A 24,441-nucleotide genomic window follows, 5' to 3' on the forward strand; every position below is an offset into this window, starting at 1 on the left:
TCAATGTAGGTTGTGCATGCTTTTCCGGGCAACTGCGCTCTACGCGAAAGCGTGTGCTCAGCCTTTCTTTCTTTTTGAAAGTGAGTCTCCGAAGCAGCTATTCATTTCCGCAACGAACTACACTTCTATTAGGTTGCTTCAATCGCAGATAGACTTTTTTTTTATAATTGGTTGCCCCGCTAGGCTGATGAGTGTTCTTGTTGCTGCGTTCTGCGCATGTTCTAATTGTGTATATATTTCCACGAGTTGCCGTGAATAAACCAGTTGCAAGTAACCGCCCGTGTCATTTTTGTGTTCTCTTCCACCCTCTCTGCCTTTATTTGCGGTCAATGTGATATGCAGTAAATAGTAACTAGGCCAAACTGAAGTTATTCTGAAACATCAGAACCAGCTCCGTGCCGCATCGGTGAGTAGAAAAGATCCTGCCGATGCTGTGGCACCGGCAGAGAGAAAAGTGTCAGCTGTTGTGGAGACAGGAAGCCTTCATTTTCACGCAGTCTGAACGTAAGAAGATGAAAGCAACGGGATCACAGGGGCTTGGAAAAGAGCCTGCACCTCGCCACTGTTCTGACGTTCTCAAGCTTGTTCGCCATCTGGCATGTCAAATAAAGGTTTTACTTGATAGGGCTAGCGCGTCCTGCAGGACCAGAATAAAGTTTTCCAGTCCAGTCCAGTTGATAGGGCTATCCTTTCATTGAAATGGGTGAAAAGATAGGCGTCGTGTTCTCACAGCTGACGCAATCGGTAAAAAGACCTGACTGCTAGACATCATATGTGAGACAATAGCCACTTCAGCAAGCCCAGCGAAGGCTTTTGCTAGCATCGCAATTGTATAGAAAAATTGGATCGAATTTCAGGTCACCGCAGTGTTCCATATATGTTTGTAGCACGAACAAGAAATGGAGAACGAGAGAGGGAAAGGACAATTGCTGCTACAGCAAAGCAGGCTGCCGTAACACAGGGGACTCCCTTTCACAAAAGCGATGACTGTGATAACAACTGAGAAAAATGGGTTTTCGATCGCCATTGTGAGCAGCAACCACGCGGCCCTGCTCTAACAGCCGGCACCGCCACGCACTGCCGCACTTCACAGTTGATGCTCACCTGGAGGTGAACGTTGACGGACGTGGTGACGTTCCTATGGCTGCAGGCAGGTGTCACTATCATTGCAGGCTGCACCTTGAGCTTCAGGTGGTGCTTGACGCCATTCTCAACCTGCGAAAGCAGGCGCGCCGGCTGTTTTCACATGCATTCCTTGAAACATGGCTATGACAGTGTGACGACCCCTAATGTGGGGTGCAAGGTTCGTGTTCTCAATGTTTTAATGGTTCTCTTAGGCGGAGCCTCCGAGAACCCAATTGAGGACAAAGCCGTTGGTTTGAACACACACACAAAGACTTTAATCAAAAATAAAAAAGGCAAAAAGCAAATAGAACGACACGGAAAGCATGCATAAAATAAACATTCAAGAAAACATAGCAGTAAGGAACACACTTAGGGCTTTAGCGAGGGCGCGAGTCCGGGCTTGCCCCGAGGGCGGGGACGCGTCGCAGTCTCGACGCGGCAACGCGGCGACGAGCTGGCAGAAGGAGAGGCGCCGGTCTCACCAAAGGTCGTGGCGTAGGTTGACCGACCGGGCGCCGGGAGCGCGCCAGCTCTGGCGAGGCGAGGTAACGCTGGCGGCTGGGTGGACGGCGGCGGCGTTCTGGCCGGGCAGAGAGCTCGGGCCCGTAGCCCGACTGCTCCCCTCTCGCCCACGGCGCGGAAGCTCGAACGCCGGCCTCGGGCAGCAGGCGGCACGGCAGACGGGGGTGGCGTTCTGGCCGGGCAGCTGGCGCAGAACTCGGGCCCGAAGCCCGACTGTTCTCGTCCTGCCCACTGGCGCAAAAGCTCACCGGCCTTGAGGAGCTGACGGCACGCTCAGGTAGACGGGCGACGCACAGGAACAGGTTGGCAGGAGGCCCCGGGCGGGTGAAGTCCTGGTGGGCTCGGGTCCAGAACCCGACGGCCCGTCTTCAACGCCCGCTCCGGTGGTTGACCTCCTCCTGCCGTCGTTTCCTGGGACTCTCCTGGCGTCTCCCCGGCGTCTCCCTGCGTGTCCTCTTGCGTGTCGCGCCCCCGTCTTCTGCCAGCGCGCCACGCTTTTTGTTGTGGTATGGCCGATTTGGCATTTACTGATTGGCTGCCCGACGCCCCGTGGTCTTTTCTAATTGGTTGCTTTTTCTTCTTGTTGTTTTTCCTGCGCCGCGCGTCCACGTGCCGGGCGCTCTTCGGCGTCGTCGTTTTCCTCCTTCCAGCTCGGCGCGCGTGCACTCAGCGTCGTCTGCTCTCGACCGTCCCGAGCACCGCACCACGTCGCGCACCACACATCACATAAGCCCCTTTTTTAACAAGTTTTTCTGAAGAAAAACTGCCGCTCAGTGCGCGACATAGTTCACAACACTACAGTCATTGTCCGTTGACAAGAACGCACTGTAATGTTTCAATGCACAGTTCACAGAGTGGCACAGTTCACTGAGCACACAGATAAAAGGTTAAAGGAAAACACAATTCAAAGAAACCACAACAACTGAAAAGAAAGAAACTAGCATCACAGGCTATCACGACACACTCTATAAACAATCAAGTTGAAGTCACCAAGTCCGAGGTCAAAAGTCCGTGAAGAGCCATAAGCGAAGCATCGGCTCCTTCACGTGACCCTCTCCCACATGAGGCGGACTAGACATCTGTCTTCTCGTTTAGAGTGCACTGGCCAGTTCGTGGCCATATCCCTCTGGGCATTAATGTCTTTGCATGGCGTCGACCAAGTCACTGCCTGCGTTCTAAGGCAGTGAACATTGTGACGCGTGGTTGCCGCAACAGTGCCAGTGGTCGAACCACACACGACTGCATGGAAACACAAAGGATGTTCTGGTTCCTTAAAGCGATAAGTTGGTGGGGTATACATGCCTGAGCCCTCCCAAGTGCACATAGTGTCACAAACAGTTTGTGTCGAGGGACGCACTAACGACCCCTGAATACTTTTTGGGGAAACCAAACACGGTTCCACAGGAGCCCTGATATTTTCAGGTTCATCCTGATCCTGGTGCGAACACTCAGGCGTACTATAATTAGCCTGTTGGAGGTGTTCAGTTCTAACTTCATTCTCAACCATGCTTATGCATGGTAGCTCTGAACCTTGCACAAACCAGTCATCGCATGCGCCGGGCCCAAGCAGCACTGGTTTAGATACAGAAGCAATCTGCTTCTTGTCTTGTGACCTAACAGTATCTTTGCCTACAATGGCGTGGTCACAAGTCGTCTCTCCTTGAGACACTTTTTCCTCGCCGAGGCCTGAGGCCATATCGGGGGGAACCCTCGGGTCGCCGCTGCACTGCTGTGCTGCATCCTCAATAATGGAGCTCGTCCCTTCGGAGCAAGCATTTGCGAGTGCCTCGATGCGAACACGCACCTTGCGAAGCTCCTCCTCCAGGCGTGCCCTCTCAGCCGCCTGTTCTGCCACTCGGCTTTCGCACTCCCTCTGAGCTTTCGCGCATATTAACAGCCACCTGTCTTGCACCCACCTGTGCAAGTCTTCCCCCTGCAAACCCAATCGCTGGGCTACGGTGGCTAAGTCAGACAGACTAATTTCTGGCTGTTTCTTGCCTACATATGCGCCTTCAGCCTCTGCGACTTTAAGCCGTAATTGTAAATTTTTCTCCTCAAGCGCAAGTTGCTCCCTCCTAGCATTGCGCTCCGCTACTCGCTCTTCTCGCTCCGCTGCCCGCTCTTCTCGCTGCGCTACCCGCTCTTCTCGCGCACGCTCTTCCTGTTCGTTGAGCCATGCCCTCAACTCCGCACCTTCTAGCCCCATGCGTTCGGCTAGCGCTAACAAGTCTCGTGTGTTAGCCATGGTTCCTAGCCGCTAGAAAAAAAATCCAAACGAACGGCTTTGTCCTGTCGCGGACGCCAATTTGTGACGTTCTCGATGTTTTAATGGTTCTCTTAGGCGGAGCCTCCGAGAACCCAATTGAGGACAAAGCCGTTGGTTTGAACACACACACAAAGACTTTAATCAAAAATAAAAAAGGCAAAAAGCAAATAGAACGACACGGAAAGCATGCATAAAATAAACATTCAAGAAAACATAGCAGTAAGGAACACACTTAGGGCTTTAGCGAGGGCGCGAGTCCGGGCTTGCCCCGAGGGCGGGGACGCGTCGCAGTCTCGACGCGGCAACGCGGCGACGAGCTGGCAGAAGGAGAGGCGCCGGTCTCACCAAAGGTCGTGGCGTAGGTTGACCGACCGGGCGCCGGGAGCGCGCCAGCTCTGGCGAGGCGAGGTAACGCTGGCGGCTGGGTGGACGGCGGCGGCGTTCTGGCCGGGCAGAGAGCTCGGGCCCGTAGCCCGACTGCTCCCCTCTCGCCCACGGCGCGGAAGCTCGAACGCCGGCCTCGGGCAGCAGGCGGCACGGCAGACGGGGGTGGCGTTCTGGCCGAGCAGCTGGCGCAGAACTCGGGCCCGAAGCCCGACTGTTCTCGTCCTGCCCACTGGCGCAAAAGCTCACCGGCCTTGAGGAGCTGACGGCACGCTCAGGTAGACGGGCGACGCACAGGAACAGGTTGGCAGGAGGCCCCGGGCGGGTGAAGTCCTGGTGGGCTCGGGTCCAGAACCCGACGGCCCGTCTTCAACGCCCGCTCCGGTGGTTGACCTCCTCCTGCCGTCGTTTCCTGGGACTCTCCTGGCGTCTCCCCGGCGTCTCCCTGCGTGTCCTCTTGCGTGTCGCGCCCCCGTCTTCTGCCAGCGCGCCACGCTTTTTGTTGTGGTATGGCCGATTTGGCATTTACTGATTGGCTGCCCGACGCCCCGTGGTCTTTTCTAATTGGTTGCTTTTTCTTCTTGTTGTTTTTCCTGCGCCGCGCGTCCACGTGCCGGGCGCTCTTCGGCGTCGTCGTTTTCCTCCTTCCAGCTCGGCGCGCGTGCACTCAGCGTCGTCTGCTCTCGACCGTCCCGAGCACCGCACCACGTCGCGCACCACACATCACAGACAGCACGTTTTGACAGCAGGACACAAAGAATGCACACAGGACAGTCGCCGCTTTCCATGTCATGTCCTCAAAACGCGCCGTTATAACCATGTTTCATCAAGTGAGCAACCAACTAGCCCATCTAAGTCTATTAATCGTGCTTTCCTTACTCGTGGGCCTCTTTGAAAAGAGGTGGCGGCACATGCCACGTTATTTCCATCTTTCTGGTTGATATTTATGTTTAAATGCATCTGTAATTGAAGCTGTTGTTATGGGACAAAGCAATTCACTTCAATGCATGTTTTCTCTTTCACATAGCGCAACCGCCGACTGCCGACTCTTACAAGTTTCCACTGAAGATATTTTTGCAACTCTCGTTAAAACCACTTCCAAAAACTACTTCCAAATTCGGAACGGACGCTGCGACATTGTAACAAAACATGTTCAATATTTTCTACACCATTTCCACGCCCTATACACGTATCGTCTTTATCTGAAAGCTTTCTCCTATGGTAACTCTGCATACCGCAGCTTCTTGAAGGGGCTTGCCTCGCAACCCTTCTTCGTTCCTGCCTCAGCATTCTTTCTTGTTGCTCGGCCACAAAACGATCGCACCAGCACTGTTGCGACCTTGAACGGTCGCAATTTTTTCATCGTGGTACCTTCGGGCGTCAGAATCAATTCATCCTTGCACTTCACCACCTTCCGCAAGATTTCTTCATAACCACGATACGCACGGCTTTGTCAGACCATACCTAGAAGCCTCTTAATCCTTTGATAACCAATACTGCGAAATTAGACATGTAGATGAAAACATTCAGATTGCTTTAGACCGCATGGGACATAGCAAAGCCAATGAAAAAAAGAAATCTTTATTTAGGAGGAGTCAATGAACTGTTGCTTCCGCTCAACATTGGATACTACTTCTAATGGAGCACCCTGAAGCAGCTCCGGCTTAGCGGAAGGCATCTTGCATTTGGCGCAGTGGACTAAATTGTATCCGGACCTTTCATCTGCTTGTCTTTGGACTGAATGAAGGCCAGTGGTTCGCACTTTGTGTGGACTGTCGGTATTGGGGTTGCAACAAGAATCACGTGCAATGATAGTGACGCCTTCGCGCATACGGCCACAGCGTCTGATTGCGTGCCTCTGCTTGGATACTGTACAGTAAAATGTGCCGTATTCCTTCATGTGTGAAAAAAATGTTCTTTTGGATTCCTCATCTGTTAGAAATATTCTTCTTCCTCTTCTCGCCTTACAGAGGAGAAAGACGACGACGACGAACGTGCCAGTAAGCGGCGAAGACCGGCTCCCGCTTCTGAATATGATTTCGGTGATTTAATTTGAGCCCAGTTCGAATATTTTAATACCAACGGACTCCTTAAGTTGTGGCGATCCCGTAGACACCCGACTCTTGAAGGTGGGTGGCCTTGTTGCGATTTTATCGGCCTTTTCCGTCCAGACCACGCTGCTGCGACGCTAACCCTAGCCGCGCTTGTGATAGCGCAGCGAAGTGCTTCTGCGGCGCCAGCCTTTCTCGTCAGTGTCTACAGTGATGGAATGTGAAGTGGAAGGGGAGCTTCTGATTCCCGAGGAATTTTCCAAGGATCCCGGATGGCAAACAGTTGCTGCCAGGCACTCCGGAGCCAAATAGGCACCCGTCGAACGAGTTGATGCCATTTCTACCGGTGCTAAGCCAAATGACAACGTGACTGCAAAGGGTCGCCGAGACCGCAGCAGCGCTAAAGTCAAAGTTATTCGGGGTGGAAGGATGCCTCCGCTGCCCAAAGAAGACGCGAATATCATCGTCAGGCCAAAGGGAGGTCTGAACATCAGCAAGGTGGGGCCGACAGTTGTGGCCGAGGCCATATGGAACGCAGTCGGTTTCGACCAGGCGAAGCGGGACTCGGACACGATGTGCCCGAATTTCCAACAAAATATCATGGTCATCAGCACCCCCAGCAGAGAGAATGCGACTCTCTACGTCAGGGTCGAGTGCATCGCTGTTGGCGGTCAGCAGCACGAGGAGAACGCGTACGAAGCAGCGCCCAACTCTACGTGCAAAGGCGTCATCCGCGGCATCGCACGGAGTGAAGGCCCGGAGGAGCTCGACCGCAAGATTGTCAACTCGAAGAACTCGCTGGCCTTGGGAGCCAAACGAATCAAGAGCACGGGCACCGTGGTTGTGGTCTTCGACGGCTACAAGGTGCCAAAGTGCGTGTCGTATGGCGGCACACTTGTCAGGTGTGCATTATATAGGAAGCAAGTGGAGGTGTGCTACGCCTGTGGCCGCCTCGGGCATCGAGCGGACGTCTGCTCCTCGCCGGACGAAACTATGTGCAGGGGATGCGGCATCGCCAACCCGGACGAACAACACAAGTGCGACCCCAAATGCAGGCTGTGCGGAGGCCGACACTTCACCGCTGCCAAGGAGTGCAAGCAGAGGTACCAGACGCCGTACCTCGCAGGCACGGGGACCGATCCCGAGCCAATAGAAGCAAGTCTCCGGCCCTCGCCACGGGCTGGCGACAACTCCCGGCTGCCGCTGGTCGCTCCGTGGCTCGCGGGAGCTCTAGATCCAGGAGCCCCTCCCCGCCTTCCGGACGCCGTTCCAGGTCCAGGGAAAAATCCGAGTCCAGCGGCAGATCTATGTCCAGGGCAGATCCGGAAGCCGCTCCAGGAGCCGCTCTGTCTCAAGGGCCCGGTATGGGTCCAGTGCCGGCCAGCAGAGGAAGAGTAAGTCGACGCTATCGTGGGCAGATATGGTTGCTGGCGGCGCCCACGCGAGATCCTCCCGGGGCCCACGCGACCCGCTTGCAGCGCAAGCCAGGGACGCCGAGGTAGCGCGCCTTATGAAGGAAAACGCGGACTTAAAAGAAATGGTCAGAAAGATGGCTAGCGAAATGATAGAGATTAAGAAATTGGTAATCAGTCAGAGTGCTACACCCGACGCGTCGGCGCCGACCGCCACAGAAGCACCAGTTCCGGCCTGCGACTCGGCCGGGGCCGCCAAGCGTAGGGCAGTTTCTAGTAAGGACGATTCAGACTCGCGAACTTATGAGATCAAAGGCATGCTGGCCACGCTCACTAAAAGCGTGCAGCAGTTACAACAAGGCTTACCACAGGTGCAAGTCGCCCTAGGAGACCTGAGGGGAGGCCTAGGCGCGCTGGCCGATCGCATGGGCGCCCTCGAGCGTCTGGTGATCCCAAATAATACGTCCGTAACTCCGATGCAGGTCGTTGTTCCGAACGCGTCGGGTACTCAAATCAGGGCTACGAGCACATCGGCACGTCAGAACTTCTTGCGTGCGCCTGTGCTTACAACGGGTACACCATACAATTTATCGAATCATGGATAGTTCCAAAGAGGAGTTCAAAATTTGGCAGTGGAACTGCAGGGGATACTCCAATAAGAGGGCTCCGTTGCAGCAATATTTAAGATCGCTACCTAACAAACCACAAGTAATATCATTACAGGAAACCCTCGTCTCTGCAGCATCCCTCTATGGTTATCGTGCCGTCTCCGTGCAGGCCGAAGGTCGGGGAGTGTGCACGTTAGTTGACAGGAAGCTTACACACTTGTCTCACGACCTGAAGCTGGCGAGTTGCAAGGTCGAATACGTCATGGTGGAGGTTCTGCTCAACACGAGACAACGCAACCAGCGGAGAAACAGCGTGTTTATATCAACATCTAGAGCAATCCTAGGGACTCGCAACAGCAGTTCAAAACGATACTCAAGAAGTCCGTCGACCTGGCCGGCACCCATCCTATGGTCGTCGCGGGAGATTTAAACGCACCGTGCGGAGTGTGGTTGTGCGTCTACGACACGAGCAAAGGCCGGGGTCTGTGGCAGAACGCCAACGAAATGGACCTCACGCTCATCACGGACAAGGCATTCCCCACCTGAATCGGCAACTCGGTGAGCCGGGCGTTCGTGAAGAACGCCGAGGGAGCCGAGTGGAGTAACACCGCAATGAATTTTGGTAGCGACCATTATGTGCTCGAGACCCGCTTCGAAGTCACCCGAAGTAAATCCAGAGAATTCACTGTCACGGACTGGGACCTTTTTCGCAAGCTCCGCGGCAACGACAGCGCACCCGTCCCCAAAGACCTGGAAGATTGGTGCGAGCGAATCAAGAGAGACGCCGAGTCATCCACTAAGAAGATCGTCAGCGACCTGGAGGTAGAAAAGATGGACAGTAGGCTGGAAAATCTGATCGAGGCCAAACAGGCGCTGCTTCTAAGATGGAAGGCACAAAGGTTTAACCGAAGATTGAGGAAAAAGATCTCCGAGCTTAACAAGGCCATCGAAGATTACTGTCGCACCCTCGGCAAGCAGCAATGGTACGAGGTCTGTGACTCGATCGACGGGCAGATGCGTAACGGCAAGTCCTGGGGCATGCTAAAACATCTCCTCGACGAGGGCAGCACCAGATCCAGTCAGAGAGACACGCTCGCCAGAGCCCTTCACGAAGCTACCACATCCTGTTCTGGGGGCGACCTGGTTGCCAAGCTCATGGAGAAAAATACCTTCCCATAAAGCACGGAGACGAGGAAGACCGGTTTCCCGACTATCTCGGCCCAGCCCTTCCAGAATTGGACGAAGAATTCACCGTGGGGGAAATTAGACAAGCGATTTTCGCGCTTAAGGGGAAGTGTGCGCCAGGTGCCGACAGAATCACCAACAAGATGCTGCGGAACCTTGACTACGGTTCGATCGCATACCTCACCGAGAAGATCAACAAGACGTGGAAAAATGGCAGCGTCCCAGAGCAATGGAAGACCGCCAACGTCTTCCTGATCCCCAAACCCGGCAAGGCTCCGAACGTGGACAACCTCCGACCAATCTCTCTCACCTCCTGCGTCGGGAAAGTGGCGGAGCACGTCATCCTCAACAGACTAAACAGATAGCTCGAAGAGAACAACATCTATACTCACAACATGATTGGCTTTCGTGCCGGCCTCTCGTCGCAGGACGCCATGAAGGTGATCAAACATCAAATCATCGACGGCAGTACCAGAGACACCAGGGCCCTGCTCGGACTCGACCTCGAGAAAGCGTTTGACAACCTTCTCCACGAATACATTCTGACCTCCGTGGCAGACCTCGAGCTGGGCCCCAGACTATATAACTAGGTCCGTTCGTTCCTGACGGGGAGGAAATCGAAGCTGCGGATCGGCGACTTTGTCTCCGACGAGGTGATCGTGGGCCCACGGGGCACGCCGCAAGGCTCAGTCATTTCGCCTGCTCTCTTCAACATCTGCATGATCGGCCTCTAGAGGAATCTGGCACAAGTTGAAGGTATCAAACACACCATCTACGCAGACGACATCACCATCTGGTGCACCAGCGGTAGCGAAGGGCAAGTGGAAAGCGCCATGCAAGAGGCGGTAGATGTCACGGCGCAGTTCCTGCTACCCACCGGTCTCAGATGCTCCCCGACCAAATTTGAGCTTCTGCTTTATAGAAAAGAAAAAGGCCGCAGACCCAAGGGCTGGAAAACGGTCTCGGAAAGTGACATTCACCTGTTCACTTGGAGCGGTGACCCGATATCCAGGGTCGACACCATCAGAGTGCTGGGTATGTTCATAGAATAACGCGGCGGCAACGGCACTGCGTTACGCAAGATAATTGCCAAAACCGACAATGCTTTTCGCCTCGTCCGAAGGGTCCCGAACAGACATCGTGGCCTCAAGGAGGACAACCTGCTTCCGCTCATCAACGCCTTTGTGCTGTCACTTCATCTACACGGTGGCCATGCACGACTGGCTCAGAGCCGAGCGGGAAAAGCTTAATGCCCTCACTAGAAAATTCTTCAAGAGAGCCCTCGGGCTGCCCGTCAGAACGCATACAGAGGACCTCCTTCGGCTCGGCATAGACAACACCATGGAGGGGATAGCCGAGGCTCAGGAACGGGCCCAGCTAACTCGGCTGTCCACCACGCCGGCCGGCAGGTGTATCCTCGAGGAGATCGGACTCGCACCCACCAAGAACTTGACTGAAAACACCCAAATTGCCAGAGAAATAGGGGAGAAGATTGTGGTCGCCCCTTTGCCCCGCAACGTTCATTCCGTTCACAACGCAGGTTGTCGCAAGGCAAGAGCATTGAATATGCTAAAGCAAATAAACAAGGACAAGATCGAAGCAAGCTTCGTGGACGCAGCTGCATACTGAGACGGCAAGGCTTTTGCGGTTTCCGTCGTTAACACGCTGGGCAAAGTCATCAACTGTGCTTCCGTCCAGACGACGAACCCAGAGGTGGCCGAGCAAGTGGTCATTGCACTCGCCATGCAAGACGGTCGAAGAGAAAGGGCGTATAGCGATTCTAAAGTGGCCGTCAGTGCATTCCAGAAAGGCCGGGTAGTCCGGCAGGCAATTCAAATTCTGAAAGGCCCCAAACACGGCAACACCTCCATATACTCGATCCTTTGGTTCCCTGCACACGTCGGGGCGATTGAGGGGGTTCCTCTGAACCTTAACGAGTCTGCCCACGAAGCTGCGCGTGGCTTTACCGACCGCGCTGCCCTTGGATCGGGCGACTCTCTCCCCAGACACAGAGACGCTCCTATAACGCACAATGAACTCACTAAATTCTTTTGCCTAGAGAGAAGGGTTTTCCCGCCGCCTCACTCCAAGCTTAGCAGGCCGCAGGCGGTCACACTCGGACTGCTGCAAACACACTCCTACCCAAATCTGGCGTCACTTAATAGCATATATCCAGAGATTTATCCGAATTGTTCTTGCGTGGCCTGTGGTGAGGTAGCTACGTTGCCTCATATGCTCTGGGAGTGCGGGTCGCTGGGCCCGAAGTTCACCAAGGAAGAGTGGGACGCGCTCCTGCGAAGTCCCGCCTTTGAGGACCAAATCCTGGCCGTCCAGCGCGCCCGCGATTGGGCCGGGAGGCTAGATCTGTCAGTCTCGTCGTGGGATTAGCCGGGTGCGCGTTTTACCGCACTTTGCTGGACCAAATAAAAGTTTATTCACTCACTGGCCTAACATATAAGAAAAACAGGCGACAAGAAAGGAAATAACGTTAGCGATGTTACTGTAATTTCGGTCTCTATCTAAAAATATGAAATATACAATAATAACCAACACTATATTTCTTGTCTAACAAAGACAGGAACGAATATGTGTGCTCGTTCCCTGTATAGCAGCAAAAGCCGCGAAAGTCATGATACACGCCTATCAATATATTATCACGATACGCGTCTACCCAGCCTGACCGCATATCACGATAGACACATACTTGTCGCTACGTTACTCGCGTACCGCGATGAAATCTTCAAATCTGAGATGGAAGATGCCTGCCGCGAGGGCCTACCCTCTGGGTTAGAGCAAACGATTAAAATTACGATGCAAAACGCTACTCGCATGATGGCGATCTCTTCCACGCGAAATGGCTTCGACATAGAATTAGAGCGACTTCGAGCACTTCGTCGCCGGGCGGAACGTCGATATCGGCGTACAAAATCAATCCATGACCTTGGGCAGCCAGGAGGATGCAAAAGAAGATTCAGTGTCGTATGAATAGATTAGCGTCGGAACGTTGCGCAACGTTTTGCCAGACACTCGACCACCGCAAGCCACTGTCTCACATTTGGAAAACGGTGCAAGGTCTGCGTTGCCTTCCGGAACGGCGTTTTCCATTCAAGGCGCTAGTGCTTTTCCAAGGGCGGCAAGACATCGATGTCGCAGAACACTTTTGTGCGCGGATCGCAGACCAAGCGACTCGTCCAGATGCTCCAGCCCGAGCTTACGTCCCCCATTCCCGTGATTGCCGCATGGACCTTCCTTTTACAATGGGGGAGCTCGAAGCGGCACTAGCTCTCTACAGGCGCTCATCATCTCCGGGTCCAGATGGTATATCATACCGGGCCTTGTGCTATCTCGGAGAATCTGCACGGATATATTGTTGAGCCTTTACAACTCCTCATGGCAGGAGCGAAATGTTCCTGACGAATGGAAAGTAAACCGCCTGGTGCCACTCTTAAAGCAGGGCAAATCCCCACTAGAGCTCACCTCTTACCGCCCAATAGCGCTGGCCAGCTGTGTAGGAAAGATAATGGAACGGATGATCCTTGGCTGCCTGGAATGGTACCTTGAATACTACAAGATTTATCCGATTTCCATGGCTGGTTTCCGATGTGACCGCTCTTCCATCAACAATGTAGTTGATCTCTTTTCATATGTCCAGAACGAAAGGTCCCGTAAGCGTTTATCTGCAGCTCTATTCTTAGATGTGAAAGGGGCACACGATAACGTATTACATGAGGCCATTCTCGACGCTCTTGCGACGGTTGGCTTAGGTTGTCGAGTCTTTTTGTGGATTGCAAGTTACCATCTGCAAGATCATTCTATGTGTTAACTGACGATGGCCCAACTACGCGACGCTATACCAGCAGGGGTGTTTCTCAAGGCGGTGCTCTCAGCCCGACGCTATTCAACCTCGCTCTTGTTGGACTTGCTGAGTACTTGCCAACTACCATCAAAATTTCAATATACACTGACGACATGTGTGTCTGGACTTCGGCATTCACACGTCCTCAGATACGTGCGCGGCCTCAAAGAGCGGCCACTTTGACAGCGAACTACTTGTGTAAACAGGGTCTGAGCATATCACCAGAAAAATGCGCACTAGTGGCATTTACTCGCAAACCGATGACGCCTTATGTCATCTAAATCAATGGGCGGACCATTTCCTATGTCCGAACCCACAGATTTCTTGGCGTAATTATTGACCGAGACCTCTGTTGGAGCCCGCACGTGGCCTACATGAAACGGCGCCTGACAGCAACTTCCCAGTTGTTTAAATACTTGACAGGAAAGACGTGGGGGATGTCAGTAGAGGCAATGCTTAAACTCTACAGAGCTCTCTTTCTCGGTTTTTTAATATATAGTCTACCTGTACTGAACAACACCTGCAAGACAAATATCCGTGTTCTGCAGGCAGCACAAGCTCAAGCACTCAGTCTGCCTTGGTTTGCACAGATGCACGTCAACAGAGGCAACTCTTGCGATTGCTCGGGACCATCCAATGCGAACTCACATTACGGTGGAAGCCCTGAGAACGCAAATCAGACATTTTGCACGTGCCCCCTATCACCACCTTGCAGCACTACCTTCAGGCAGGCACCAAGCATCATTCTCTAAAACTATCGTCAAGTACAACGACAAACTTCCCTCGGGCTTCACCGCTGCATCTAAACTATCGATACCCCCTTGGTATCTTATCAGCACCACAGTCCATCTCAGTGTACCAGGAATTGGGAAAAAGTCTCAACTGTCGTCGTCTGTACTGAAAAAACTGTCTCTGCTTCTTCTGCACGAGAGGTACGCGGACAGCGAACACATTTATACTGATGGTTCCACAAACATCCAGTGTTCGTCCGGTTCTGTGGTTGTCCCAGAAAGAGCTATTACCATCAGCTTTAGGACTAACCACCCAAACAACATCGACATCTGCTGAACCAGCTGCTCTGCGCGCTGCACTTTGTTTCCTAAATCGGAAGCCACCTTGACAATGGCCAATTTTCAGCGACTCAAGGGCAACCCTACAATCTGTGCCATCAGCTCTGCGTCGCGGGCCATTTGAACAGCTCGTATTCGATACTAGATGCCTACTCCATACATCACAGGAGAAAGGACGCCACGTGACGTTTCAGTGGCTGCCAAGTCACTGCGGCGTCATAGGAAACGAAGAAGCCGATAATGGCGCTCGGGAAGCTCTTGAAGACGCACAAGAAGAGGCCATACCACTTTCACGGTCCGACGCAGCTAGCAGACTTCGAGTGCTTGCACAGGAGATCACGCTCTCTCTATGGTGCACACCAAACAGCTAGACCAACCGGAGCAACCGTCAATACCTCCTGACCTCTTTAATGCATCTCTATGTACCAACTGGACTCCGACGAAAAGAGGCGACTCTGCTTTATCGCTTATGGCTAGGGGTGGCTTTCACGAAATCTTACTCATTTCGCACTGGAATGGCCGACAACGCTCTTTGCAATGCCTGTCTTTGCAAGGAGACAATGGAACACATTCTGTGCGACTGTCCTGAATATAATGTTCAGCGACAGTCCCTGGCATCCGTTCTAGCGCACCTTGACACTAGACCATTGTACCTCGACACGATTTTCACATGCCGCCGACAGAAGACATCGCAGCTGAAGGCGACGAAGGGACTACTTCAGTTTTTGAAAGAGGCGGGATTGGGCAAGCGGCTGTGAGAGTGATATCACGTACCACGCCAGAGTGATGGACTCTAACGGACGATGTGTGTGTGCTCTGCTATGTGCTCTCTCTCTCTCCCTTCCCTATCTTTCATCCCCCCCATCCCGCTCCCATGTGTAGGGTAGCAAACCGGTTAAGCTAAATTGGTTAACCTCCCTGCCTTTCCTTCTCCACTTTTTCCTTCCTTCCTTCCACGAGTAACACGAGGCACAAGCTTGCAAGTGCCCAGTGTAACCACAGAGCAACACCATTTTTAGCATGTTTATTACTTGTAAACAGAACACTACAATTGTACATGACTATATCACCTGCCACACTGATAATGTTGTCTTAGATGGAGTAAAGTTAACATTAACTTAACATACATATTCAACCTTTGTCTCAGTAGTGGAATATTTCTTAAGCAGATGCAGATTGCAAAAGTTATCGTGATACACAAAGGAGGCGATACCTCTGAATTGTCAAATTATAGGCCAATTTCTAGTCTACCGGTAATTTCTAAAGGCATAGAGAAAATTATTCTCACGAGAATAACTAATTTTTTAGATAAGCATTCTGTTTTGTCGAATGATCAGTTCGGGTTCAGACCAAGAAAGATCCACTGAGTTGGCACTGCTCAAGCAAAAGGAACTCATCATAAGTGCATTTGAAGACAAGCTCCTTGTCCTCGAAATTTATATTGACTTTTCCAAAGCCTTGGATTTAATCAATCATGACTTGTTATTAAATAAACTAAACCACTATGGTATAAGAGGGATTCCTAATTATTTGACGCGGTCATACCTTCAACATCGTAAACAAATTGTAGCACACAATGATGCTCTGTCTGATGGCCAATACATAAAATCGGGCGTGCCGCAAGGCAGCATCTTAGGCCCTTTGTTGTTTTTAGTTTACTTAAACGATATATTTTACACTAAGCTACCGGTGAACCTTACTGCCTATCTGATGAATTTACGGTGCTCATTACGGGTAGTAGAAAAAATGACATCCTCTACAGGTAATGAGTTTTTGCAATACATGTGTCAGTGGTCGCAGGAAAATTACCTAAAGGGGAACACAAGGAAAACTAAAGCCATGGTATTTCGAGCGAAAAACAAAGTTGTTAAAATATTATGCTTAGGTTTGGGGACAACTATATTGAAATCGTGCGTAGTATCAAATGTCTTTGAGTGAGCTTCTCGGAGTCGCTTAATTGGTATGCCCAAATTAGTAAGATACGATCAAAAATGAACAAAGGGAATGGGGTGCTATGTCGTCAACGGTATGTGCTATCAACAAGTATTAAACTATTAATCTACAACGCTTTCTTAGTTCCAATACTTAACTATTGCCACACTGTCTGGGGCACAAGTACGAAGCATAATTTATCCAAGATTATTGTTACTCAGAAACGTGCGATAAGATTAATTGCTGCTAACATACCATGGTATGCCCACACAGAAAGCTATTATTCCAAGTTTAACATCATCCAAGTTCCTAATCTTTATGCCTTCAGATTAATTCTTATGTACAAGAATGCTATTAGAACAAACAACGCAGATATGTTGACACTATTCAACCTTCAAAGCCATGTGCCCATGTACAATGTACGCCGTTGCACCGCTTGGTCTACACCGTTTTATCGGACTGTGTACCGATTTCAATCAAGCGCCTATAAACTTCCCTGTTACCTTAACACACTTGAACGGAATAACATCTCACTGGAATAAATATCAAAAATAAGTTAGTGTTTTGCCGCTCCTGCACTAATGTATGGGGTTTCGTTCTGTTTTTGTATGTCGCGCTATTCTTTCTTACATCACACAGTGTTAATAAATTCACTAAGGCTGCTCTCAATTTTGTACGTATATTTTCCTACTGATCCTTACTGTATTTTTGCCCTTGTAGGATCACAAATTTCGCAATGTATTCCAATGTTTCCAGTATTTCTCTCCGTTTGTCATGACTAAGCTGTTTCCTCGTCATACTGTCATGTGGGGCGTAATGGTTTTTTTTATAGCCGCTGTATGCGGCTTTGACCCTTACGTCCGCTCTCATTCTGTATTCTGTGGAAAGCGAGAAATAAAGATTATTATTATTATATTATTATATTCAGAGAAACGCTATGTTTGTCATGACACAACTAACTTGCTTACCCGCTCGCACGTGGTGTATTGGGCTGAAACCTCTGTGCGTGCTTTGCTCTCGAACAATGAGCAGGTAGAACCATCTCTCTATCCCTTCGCGAGGTACAGGATGCTTCATTGGCCGCCTTCTTCATTTAGAATATTCACATCGAGATTTACAACTGCATATGGCTGTGCTAAGTGGGCAGTAGTAAAAAATACTGACTCACCATCACGGCCCTACGAAAGAGGATGTTCCGCGAAGCTGTTGAAAACCACCACAAGTGTTGAGGGGGTATGCAATACTTCATGGCTTTAGAGTAATGGTAGTATTAGTGATTTCGCGTACAGGTAGTAATCAGAGTAATGTTAATTTAGGCAGCACGTCGCCCCTGGCCGAATTGTCGATTCTTTCCCCTATGCTGCTCCTAGTATTCATGCTATTGCTCTGGAGTTTTCCACGCACCAATGCGTTGCCTAGCCATAGCGGTGCTGCAACAACAATGAAATCATTTGCTAGGCTGGTTCTTTTATTTAATGTGCAGAACAAATGGTAAGAAAGTGTCCAAAGGGCTTTGCGGTAGCCTTACATACAGGAGATAAAATGGGCTATAGTTCGTGGTTTCGTGTTTCGCCGTGTTGTATGCGTAAGTGATGAAGGTCAGCACGTCGTCCCAGCTCTCATGATTGGAGACGTACATGTACATGGAAAGCATGTTGGGTCAGCGTTCTGTTCGTCCTTTCAACGAGGCCATTGGTCTGTGGATGATACGGCATCGAATGACGGAACTGTGAAGTGCACAAACGAAGTAACTCTTCAATGGCATCAGCAGTGAACTGGCGACCATGGTCGCTGATGATGATACGTGGTGGGCCATGACGAAGGACCACTGAAGGCAGCCGGAAGACCGTCACATAAGCAGCGGTGGAAGAGGGTATGGCTGCAGTTTCTGCGTACCGTGTAAAATGGTCTACGCTGAAAATTATCCAACGGTTTTTGTTAGATAACGGGAATGGACCCAAAAGGTCAAGGCCTACTTGCTCGAATGGCGTACTGGGCGGTGTCAATGGCCGAAGGGGACCCGGGGCTACGGTGGTCAGTCGCTTGTGACGTTGGCACGTTTCACAACTAGCGACATAGCGCTTGGTTGTTTTGTACATCTTGGGCCAGTAAAAGCGCTCCTGTGTGCGCTGTAGCGTTTGTACAAAACCGAAATGGCCGGATGTCGCATTGTCATGCATGGCGCGTAGAACGTGGAAGCGGAGACTCTCGGGGACAACAAGCAGAAAACGCGCTCCATGCCCAGGGTAATTAGTTGTGTAGAGCAACTTATCACGGACAGCAAAGCGACCGCTGCCTTAAATGGTACGGGTGCCAACAAAAAGCGGATTGAGTGTAAGATCATTCCGTTGTTCTCGCTGAAAATTTGCCGCGTCAGGGAACGTAGAAGCGACAGCAGCGAGACAGTAGTGAAAATTCTCGGCATCGCAGTCGGTAGTCGCAAGAGGAATCCAAGAGAGGCAGTCTGCGTCAGCGTGACGACGGCCACTCTCGTACGATACCACAAAGTCGTATTCCTGGAGGCGCAACGCCCAACGTGCGAGGCGACCAGAGGGATCACGGAAAACGACCAGCCAGCACTAAGAATGATGGTCCGTGATAATCTTGAATGGTCTACCGTAAAGACAACACCGAAACTTCTGTACAGCGAGAATAGCTGCCAGGCATTCCCGTTCCGTAACCCTATAATTGCGTTCAGATTTGCTCAGGCAGCGGCTGGCATATGCGACATGTTCTGTGCCACTGTGACGTTTACCGCTCCTATCCCGATTCCACTCGCATCAGTGTGAACTTCAGTCGGGCAAGTTGGACCGAAGTGACACAAGAGCGGTGCTGACGTTAGCATCAGGTGAGAGAATGATGCGTCACACTCTGGTGTCCAATTGAAGGCCGTATTCTGTCACAAAATACTTGTCAACGGGTAAACGATGTCAGCAAACCGGGCAACAAAACGACGAAAATACGAACATAGGCCAATGAATGAGCGAAGTCCTCGTGCTGACTGCGGTGGCTTGTAGGAGCTCACCGCTTCAATCTTACGAGGATCGGGTCTAAATTATGGGGTTTTACGTGCCAAAACCACTTTCTGATTATGAGGCACGCCGTAGTGAAGGACTCCGGAAATTTCGACCACCTGGGGTTCTTTAACGTGCACCTAAATCTAAGTACACGGGTGTTTTCGCATTTCGCCCCCATCGAAATGCGGCCGCCGTGGCCGGGATTCGATCCCGCGACCTCGTGCTCAGCAGCCCAACACCATAGCCACTGAGCAACCACGGCGGGTGAGGATCGGGTCTGACGCCATCCTTGTCCACTGAGTGTCCCAGGACCAGTGTTTGACGTTCGCCAAACCAACATTTTTTTTAGTTTAGAACCAGTCCAGCTTTCTCAATGTAGTCGAGAACAAGGCTGAGGTGTTCGTTATGTTCTTCAAACGTGCGGTCAAAGATTACAACATCATCGAGGTAACACATGCATATCTCCCACTACAGACCACGTAGTACTGTGTCCGTGAATCTTTCGAAGGTGGCAGGAGCATTTCAAAGGCCCAAAGGCATAACATTAAATTCGAATAGGCGATCTGGAGTCACGAAAGTGGTCTTTTCCTTGTCGGCAGGGTCTATTTATTTATTTATATATTTATTGTCATACTCTCAAGACCCAGGGGCATTACAGAGAGGAGTGGTAATTATTACAAATATATTCGTTGCCAATATTATTGAAGTTTGTGGCGTCAGAAATGGCAGTGATGGAGGCAGGGAGATGGTTCCAGTCATTCGTCGTTCTTGGTAAAAAGGAATCAAAATAAACGTTGGTGCGACAAGTTGGAACTTCAACCTTAAAACGATGATTAGATTAGTTCATCTTTAAGTGTTTCGTTAGTGTAATAAATCTTATGAAAAAGGCATAGGCGAAAGTATTTACGACGTAACTCTAGGTTAGGCAAGCCAAGGCTTAGTTTCATTGACGAGACACTTGCATGACGAGAATAATTTGAAAGAATAAAACGAGCAGCTCGGTTTTGAATGGGTTCGATGGTATTTTTTAGCTTTAGAGTAGAAGGGTCGAAAATGGCGCATGCATATTCAAGTTTGGGCCTCACTAAGGATTTGTACAGAAGTAACTTGACGTCTGCAGTTGCCGACGAAAAATTACGCCGCAACAACCCAAGCACGCGATTAGCGTTATCGTAAATGTAATTAATATGAATGTTCCATGTAAGATTGTGTGTTATGTGGATACCAAGATATTTGTATGATGAAACATTTTCGACAAGTAAGTTGTTAATATTGTACGCAAGAAGGGTGGTATTTCTGATAGCACGGCACACACGCGTCGGCTTACATTTACTAGAATTGAGTTTCTTTTGTGATCTATAACACCATTATGTTACTATGCCAATGTCTGATTGAAGAGTATTGCAGTCGCCAGCGGTAGAAATGACACGATAGAGAACACAGTTATCGGCGATATAATCTAAATGATGATTTAATTTGGTCTGGGAGATCAGTAATATAAATTAAAAATAGCAATGGTCGTAGAACTGACCCTTGTGGTACACCGGAGGTTACTCGGCCAGTGGAAGAAAACATTCGTTAGCATGAACAAATCGCGAACCGCTAGACAAAAAACAATTAATCCAAGCAAACACGTTCGAATCAATGTTGAGTCCATAGGTATTTGTCCATAGGGTAAATAGGTATTTGCCAAAACCCTGATCGCAAATCAAGTGTTGAGAAGTAAGAAGCAGCATGTAAGCAATCAATGACGTCATCGATTCGCGGTAGTGGATAGACATCCTTCTTCGTCACTGCGTTTAGACGTCTGTAATCCAAGCAGAATCTCCAAGAGCCATCTTTTTTTTCGGAGCAGGATTACTGGGGCTGCCCATGGACTAGACGAATCTTGAATGACACCATTGTTCATCATCTCCTTCACTTGCTCTGCAATAACTTTACGCTCGGACGATGACACTCGGTAGGGCTTCTGGCGGATGGGGTGTGCGGAGCCGCTACCAATTCTGTAACGAGCGCAGGACGACGGTAAATGAAGGGGTGCATCTCCATGCGTGAAGTCGAATGCAGCCTCATGCCTGGCAAGGACGTGTACCAGTGCTTACCGTTCCGATGTACAGAGAGCCTTGCTGAGCATGCAGAAGCATTAGCTCTTCAGAATGGCGATTATCGCTAAGAGAGCAAGCTGTAGAGACGTCCGCAGTTAGTGCGGCTATTGAGCTACATGCGGCTGCTTCGAAGAGAGCGATTTTCATACCACGAGGAAGGACAACCGGCGGGGCGGAACAGTTAAGCACCCACAATGTGGCGACTCCTTTCGTCATGCACACGACAGAGCAGGGCACAAATATATATTTTTAGCACAGTTTGTGCGCAGAGGTCTAACTACAAGGTCAACACAATTAGCGTCAATAGTAGTTGCAGAAGCAAGGAGGGGCGTCAGGCACCACGATGGTGCAATCACTTCATCAAGAACACTGAGTGTGCCAGGGTCCCCATCTTCGCCACGCGAGCTTTGTTCGGAATATGCTGATATAAATAACTTGTTCGAAGATATTTCGCCCCAGCAACAGTCCACGGAGGCGCCGTATTGTTCAAGAAAATCGATACCGAGAATAACATCGTGCGAACAGCGAGAAAGAACAAGGAATTCCGACACAAACACTTTCCCCGCGAACAAAACTCTCGCAGCACAAACACCAAGGGGATGAAGCCACTCGCCGCCTACTCCACGAAAGGTAATACCGTCGTTCCAAGGAAACATTTTGTGATTTAGAGGGTTTTTGAAAGCGAGGCTCATCACAGACACAGTCGCCCCAGTATCAACTACCACCATGGTCTGCATTCCGTAAATCGACCCATTCACTTTGTTTTTGAACATCACAACAGGCAGAGGTATTTGTTGCAAAGACCATCCGGCGACCTCACCTCCTTTGCCCGCGGATGCTAGTTTCCCGGCGGCGGTGAGGAAGAACGGTGCCAACGGGACGGAGAGCGACGGGGACGGTTATTTGGTGGCGTGAAACTCCGCTCAGATGCTGGCGAATCGCTGCGTCTGATCTCGTGTGAGAAGGAAGGTGCGTGAGATTGGAAGCAAATCGGTTGTCCGCAAGTCATATGAAGTACGGGTTCCGGATGGCGAGAACATCGGTGGTGTCCTTCGTGATTGACGGCCTTGGCGACAATACCAAGCTATATGGCCTGTGGAACCGCAGTTGTAGCACACGGGAGGATTGCAGTTCACAGCACCTTCTTCGAACCGAATTCTAGGCCGCTGCGGTCGGCGAGAAAGTTTGTTGTCATTTGGATAAAGTGTCTCCGCTGTTCGCTGAAATCCGTTATATCGGTCATAAGTCACGGCCTGGTAGTGGGGTCGGTGCTGTTCTTGTCGCGGCCTGACAGAAGTCACAGGGCCTCGGGGGTATTAATGCGGCTGTTATTCTTGTGGCCGAGCGTCATAACTAGGGCCTCTGTCGTAGAGACGTGGCTGCTGTCGGGGCGCGAGTTCATAATCCTCAGTGCCCCTTGCCGCAGGAAACGGGGAGAAGGATGCCACGTTTGGTTCGAAATCTGGTGGTAGGCGGAAGCTATGAGTGCCTGGGTGCGTCAATTGCGCGTGCAGGCTGAGCTCTTCCCGAACTGTTTGTCGGATCGTTGATGCAAGATCGAGGGGCTGGTTGCTATCTACGTTTGCAACTGTGGTCACATTGGCTAGCCTGCCAAACTTCAGCGTGATGCGCCTCGTCTTCAGTTGCTCGAAAGTGCAACAGTGCCGAATGATGTCGGCGACTGAAGCCAGGGTGTCTCTTGCGATGAGGAAACTGTAAACCTCTTCGGCAATTCCTTTTAGGATGCACCGGACTTTGTCTTCCTCAGACATTCGAGTGTCCGCCATCCTACACAGTTTTATTACTGCCTCAATGTAGGTCATGCAGGTTTCGCCTGGCACTTGCGCGCGCTGCATTAGCGTCTGTTCTGGCCTTTTCTTTTTTGTCGTGGAGTTGCCCCGAATCGCTCTTTGATTTCCGAAACGAATCTGTCCCATGTTGTGAACGTTTCTTCGTGATTGTTGAACCACACCATCCGTTAGAAAGAACACGACGTTCGAAAGCTCAGAAGCACTGTTCCAATTGTTGGCAGCGCTCGCCCGGTGATAATGGATGAGCCATTCCTCAACGTCTTCGTCCAATCTTCCGGCAAAGGGACGCGCATCTCTCAGTTGTAGAACAGAACTGGTCGGCAGAGCAGTTGGAATGGGCCGTTGTTCGTCTGCATCGTGGGACATATTCAACTCCGGTGGATTCGGTGGGAGTCCAGCTAGGCGACGGCTCCGTCGAAGGACTTGTGGTTCAGCCTCCGTCTTCGGGTGTCGATACGCCAGCACCTCCCACCACAACTATTACGAATAGTTGTGAAGAAATGGTTTTATTTAGAGGAGATGGACGATGATCATAGCGTAATCGTAGCGCAGTCAGGCCTCTAAAGCTCCTCGTCCTCTTCGTTTTCTCTTCTTTCTTCTTGTACCTGCCTTTCGTATCCGTTACATTTGCCCGCAATAAATCAAACAATTGAAAAAAAGACGCCTTTTAACATCAAGCAAACGAAGAACAACAACAACATTCTGGACAATCAGAAGCGCACATGGCTCATCCAACTCCTGGCAAAGAACTGCAAAACATGTGCATACCTATAAAGTGCTTGCAAGAAGCGAGAATGACCACAGTTAAGTCACATGATACAAATGAAACAACGTGTGCACATGACTACAGAATCATTCTTTAGTGTTTCTCTAAATGATTCCAGGTTATTAATTTCAACAGTGTGGCTTGGAAGATCGTTCCAAGCTGATGCACATTTGTTAAATGCATTTGTGTGGCCAAACACACGTGTGAAACTGTGTGCGTTATATTAACGGCCAGATGTGCGAAATGGGCGGGAAAGGGGTGTAGCTGCGTGTTGACTGCGAGTGATTTTGCGCAGTAAGCAAAGCAGTTATCGTCCTTCTAGATTCAAGAG

The 24,441-nt window shown here is 50.7% G+C and overlaps 1 protein-coding gene across 1 annotated transcript in view; it reads right to left on the reverse strand.

Annotated features, from left to right (window-relative positions):
- Positions 1-24,441, reverse strand: part of LOC126535561 (uncharacterized) — a 59,517-nt gene that overhangs the window by 11,409 nt on the left and 23,667 nt on the right. The window contains exon 2 of the mRNA XM_050182388.3: positions 1,105-1,215. Coding sequence (XP_050038345.1) covers positions 1,105-1,215 — 111 coding nt within the window. The remainder of the gene's footprint in view (positions 1-1,104; positions 1,216-24,441) is intronic.

This window comes from Dermacentor andersoni, chromosome 7, assembly GCF_023375885.2.
Source record: "Dermacentor andersoni chromosome 7, qqDerAnde1_hic_scaffold, whole genome shotgun sequence".
Classification (NCBI taxonomy): domain Eukaryota; kingdom Metazoa; phylum Arthropoda; class Arachnida; order Ixodida; family Ixodidae; genus Dermacentor; species Dermacentor andersoni.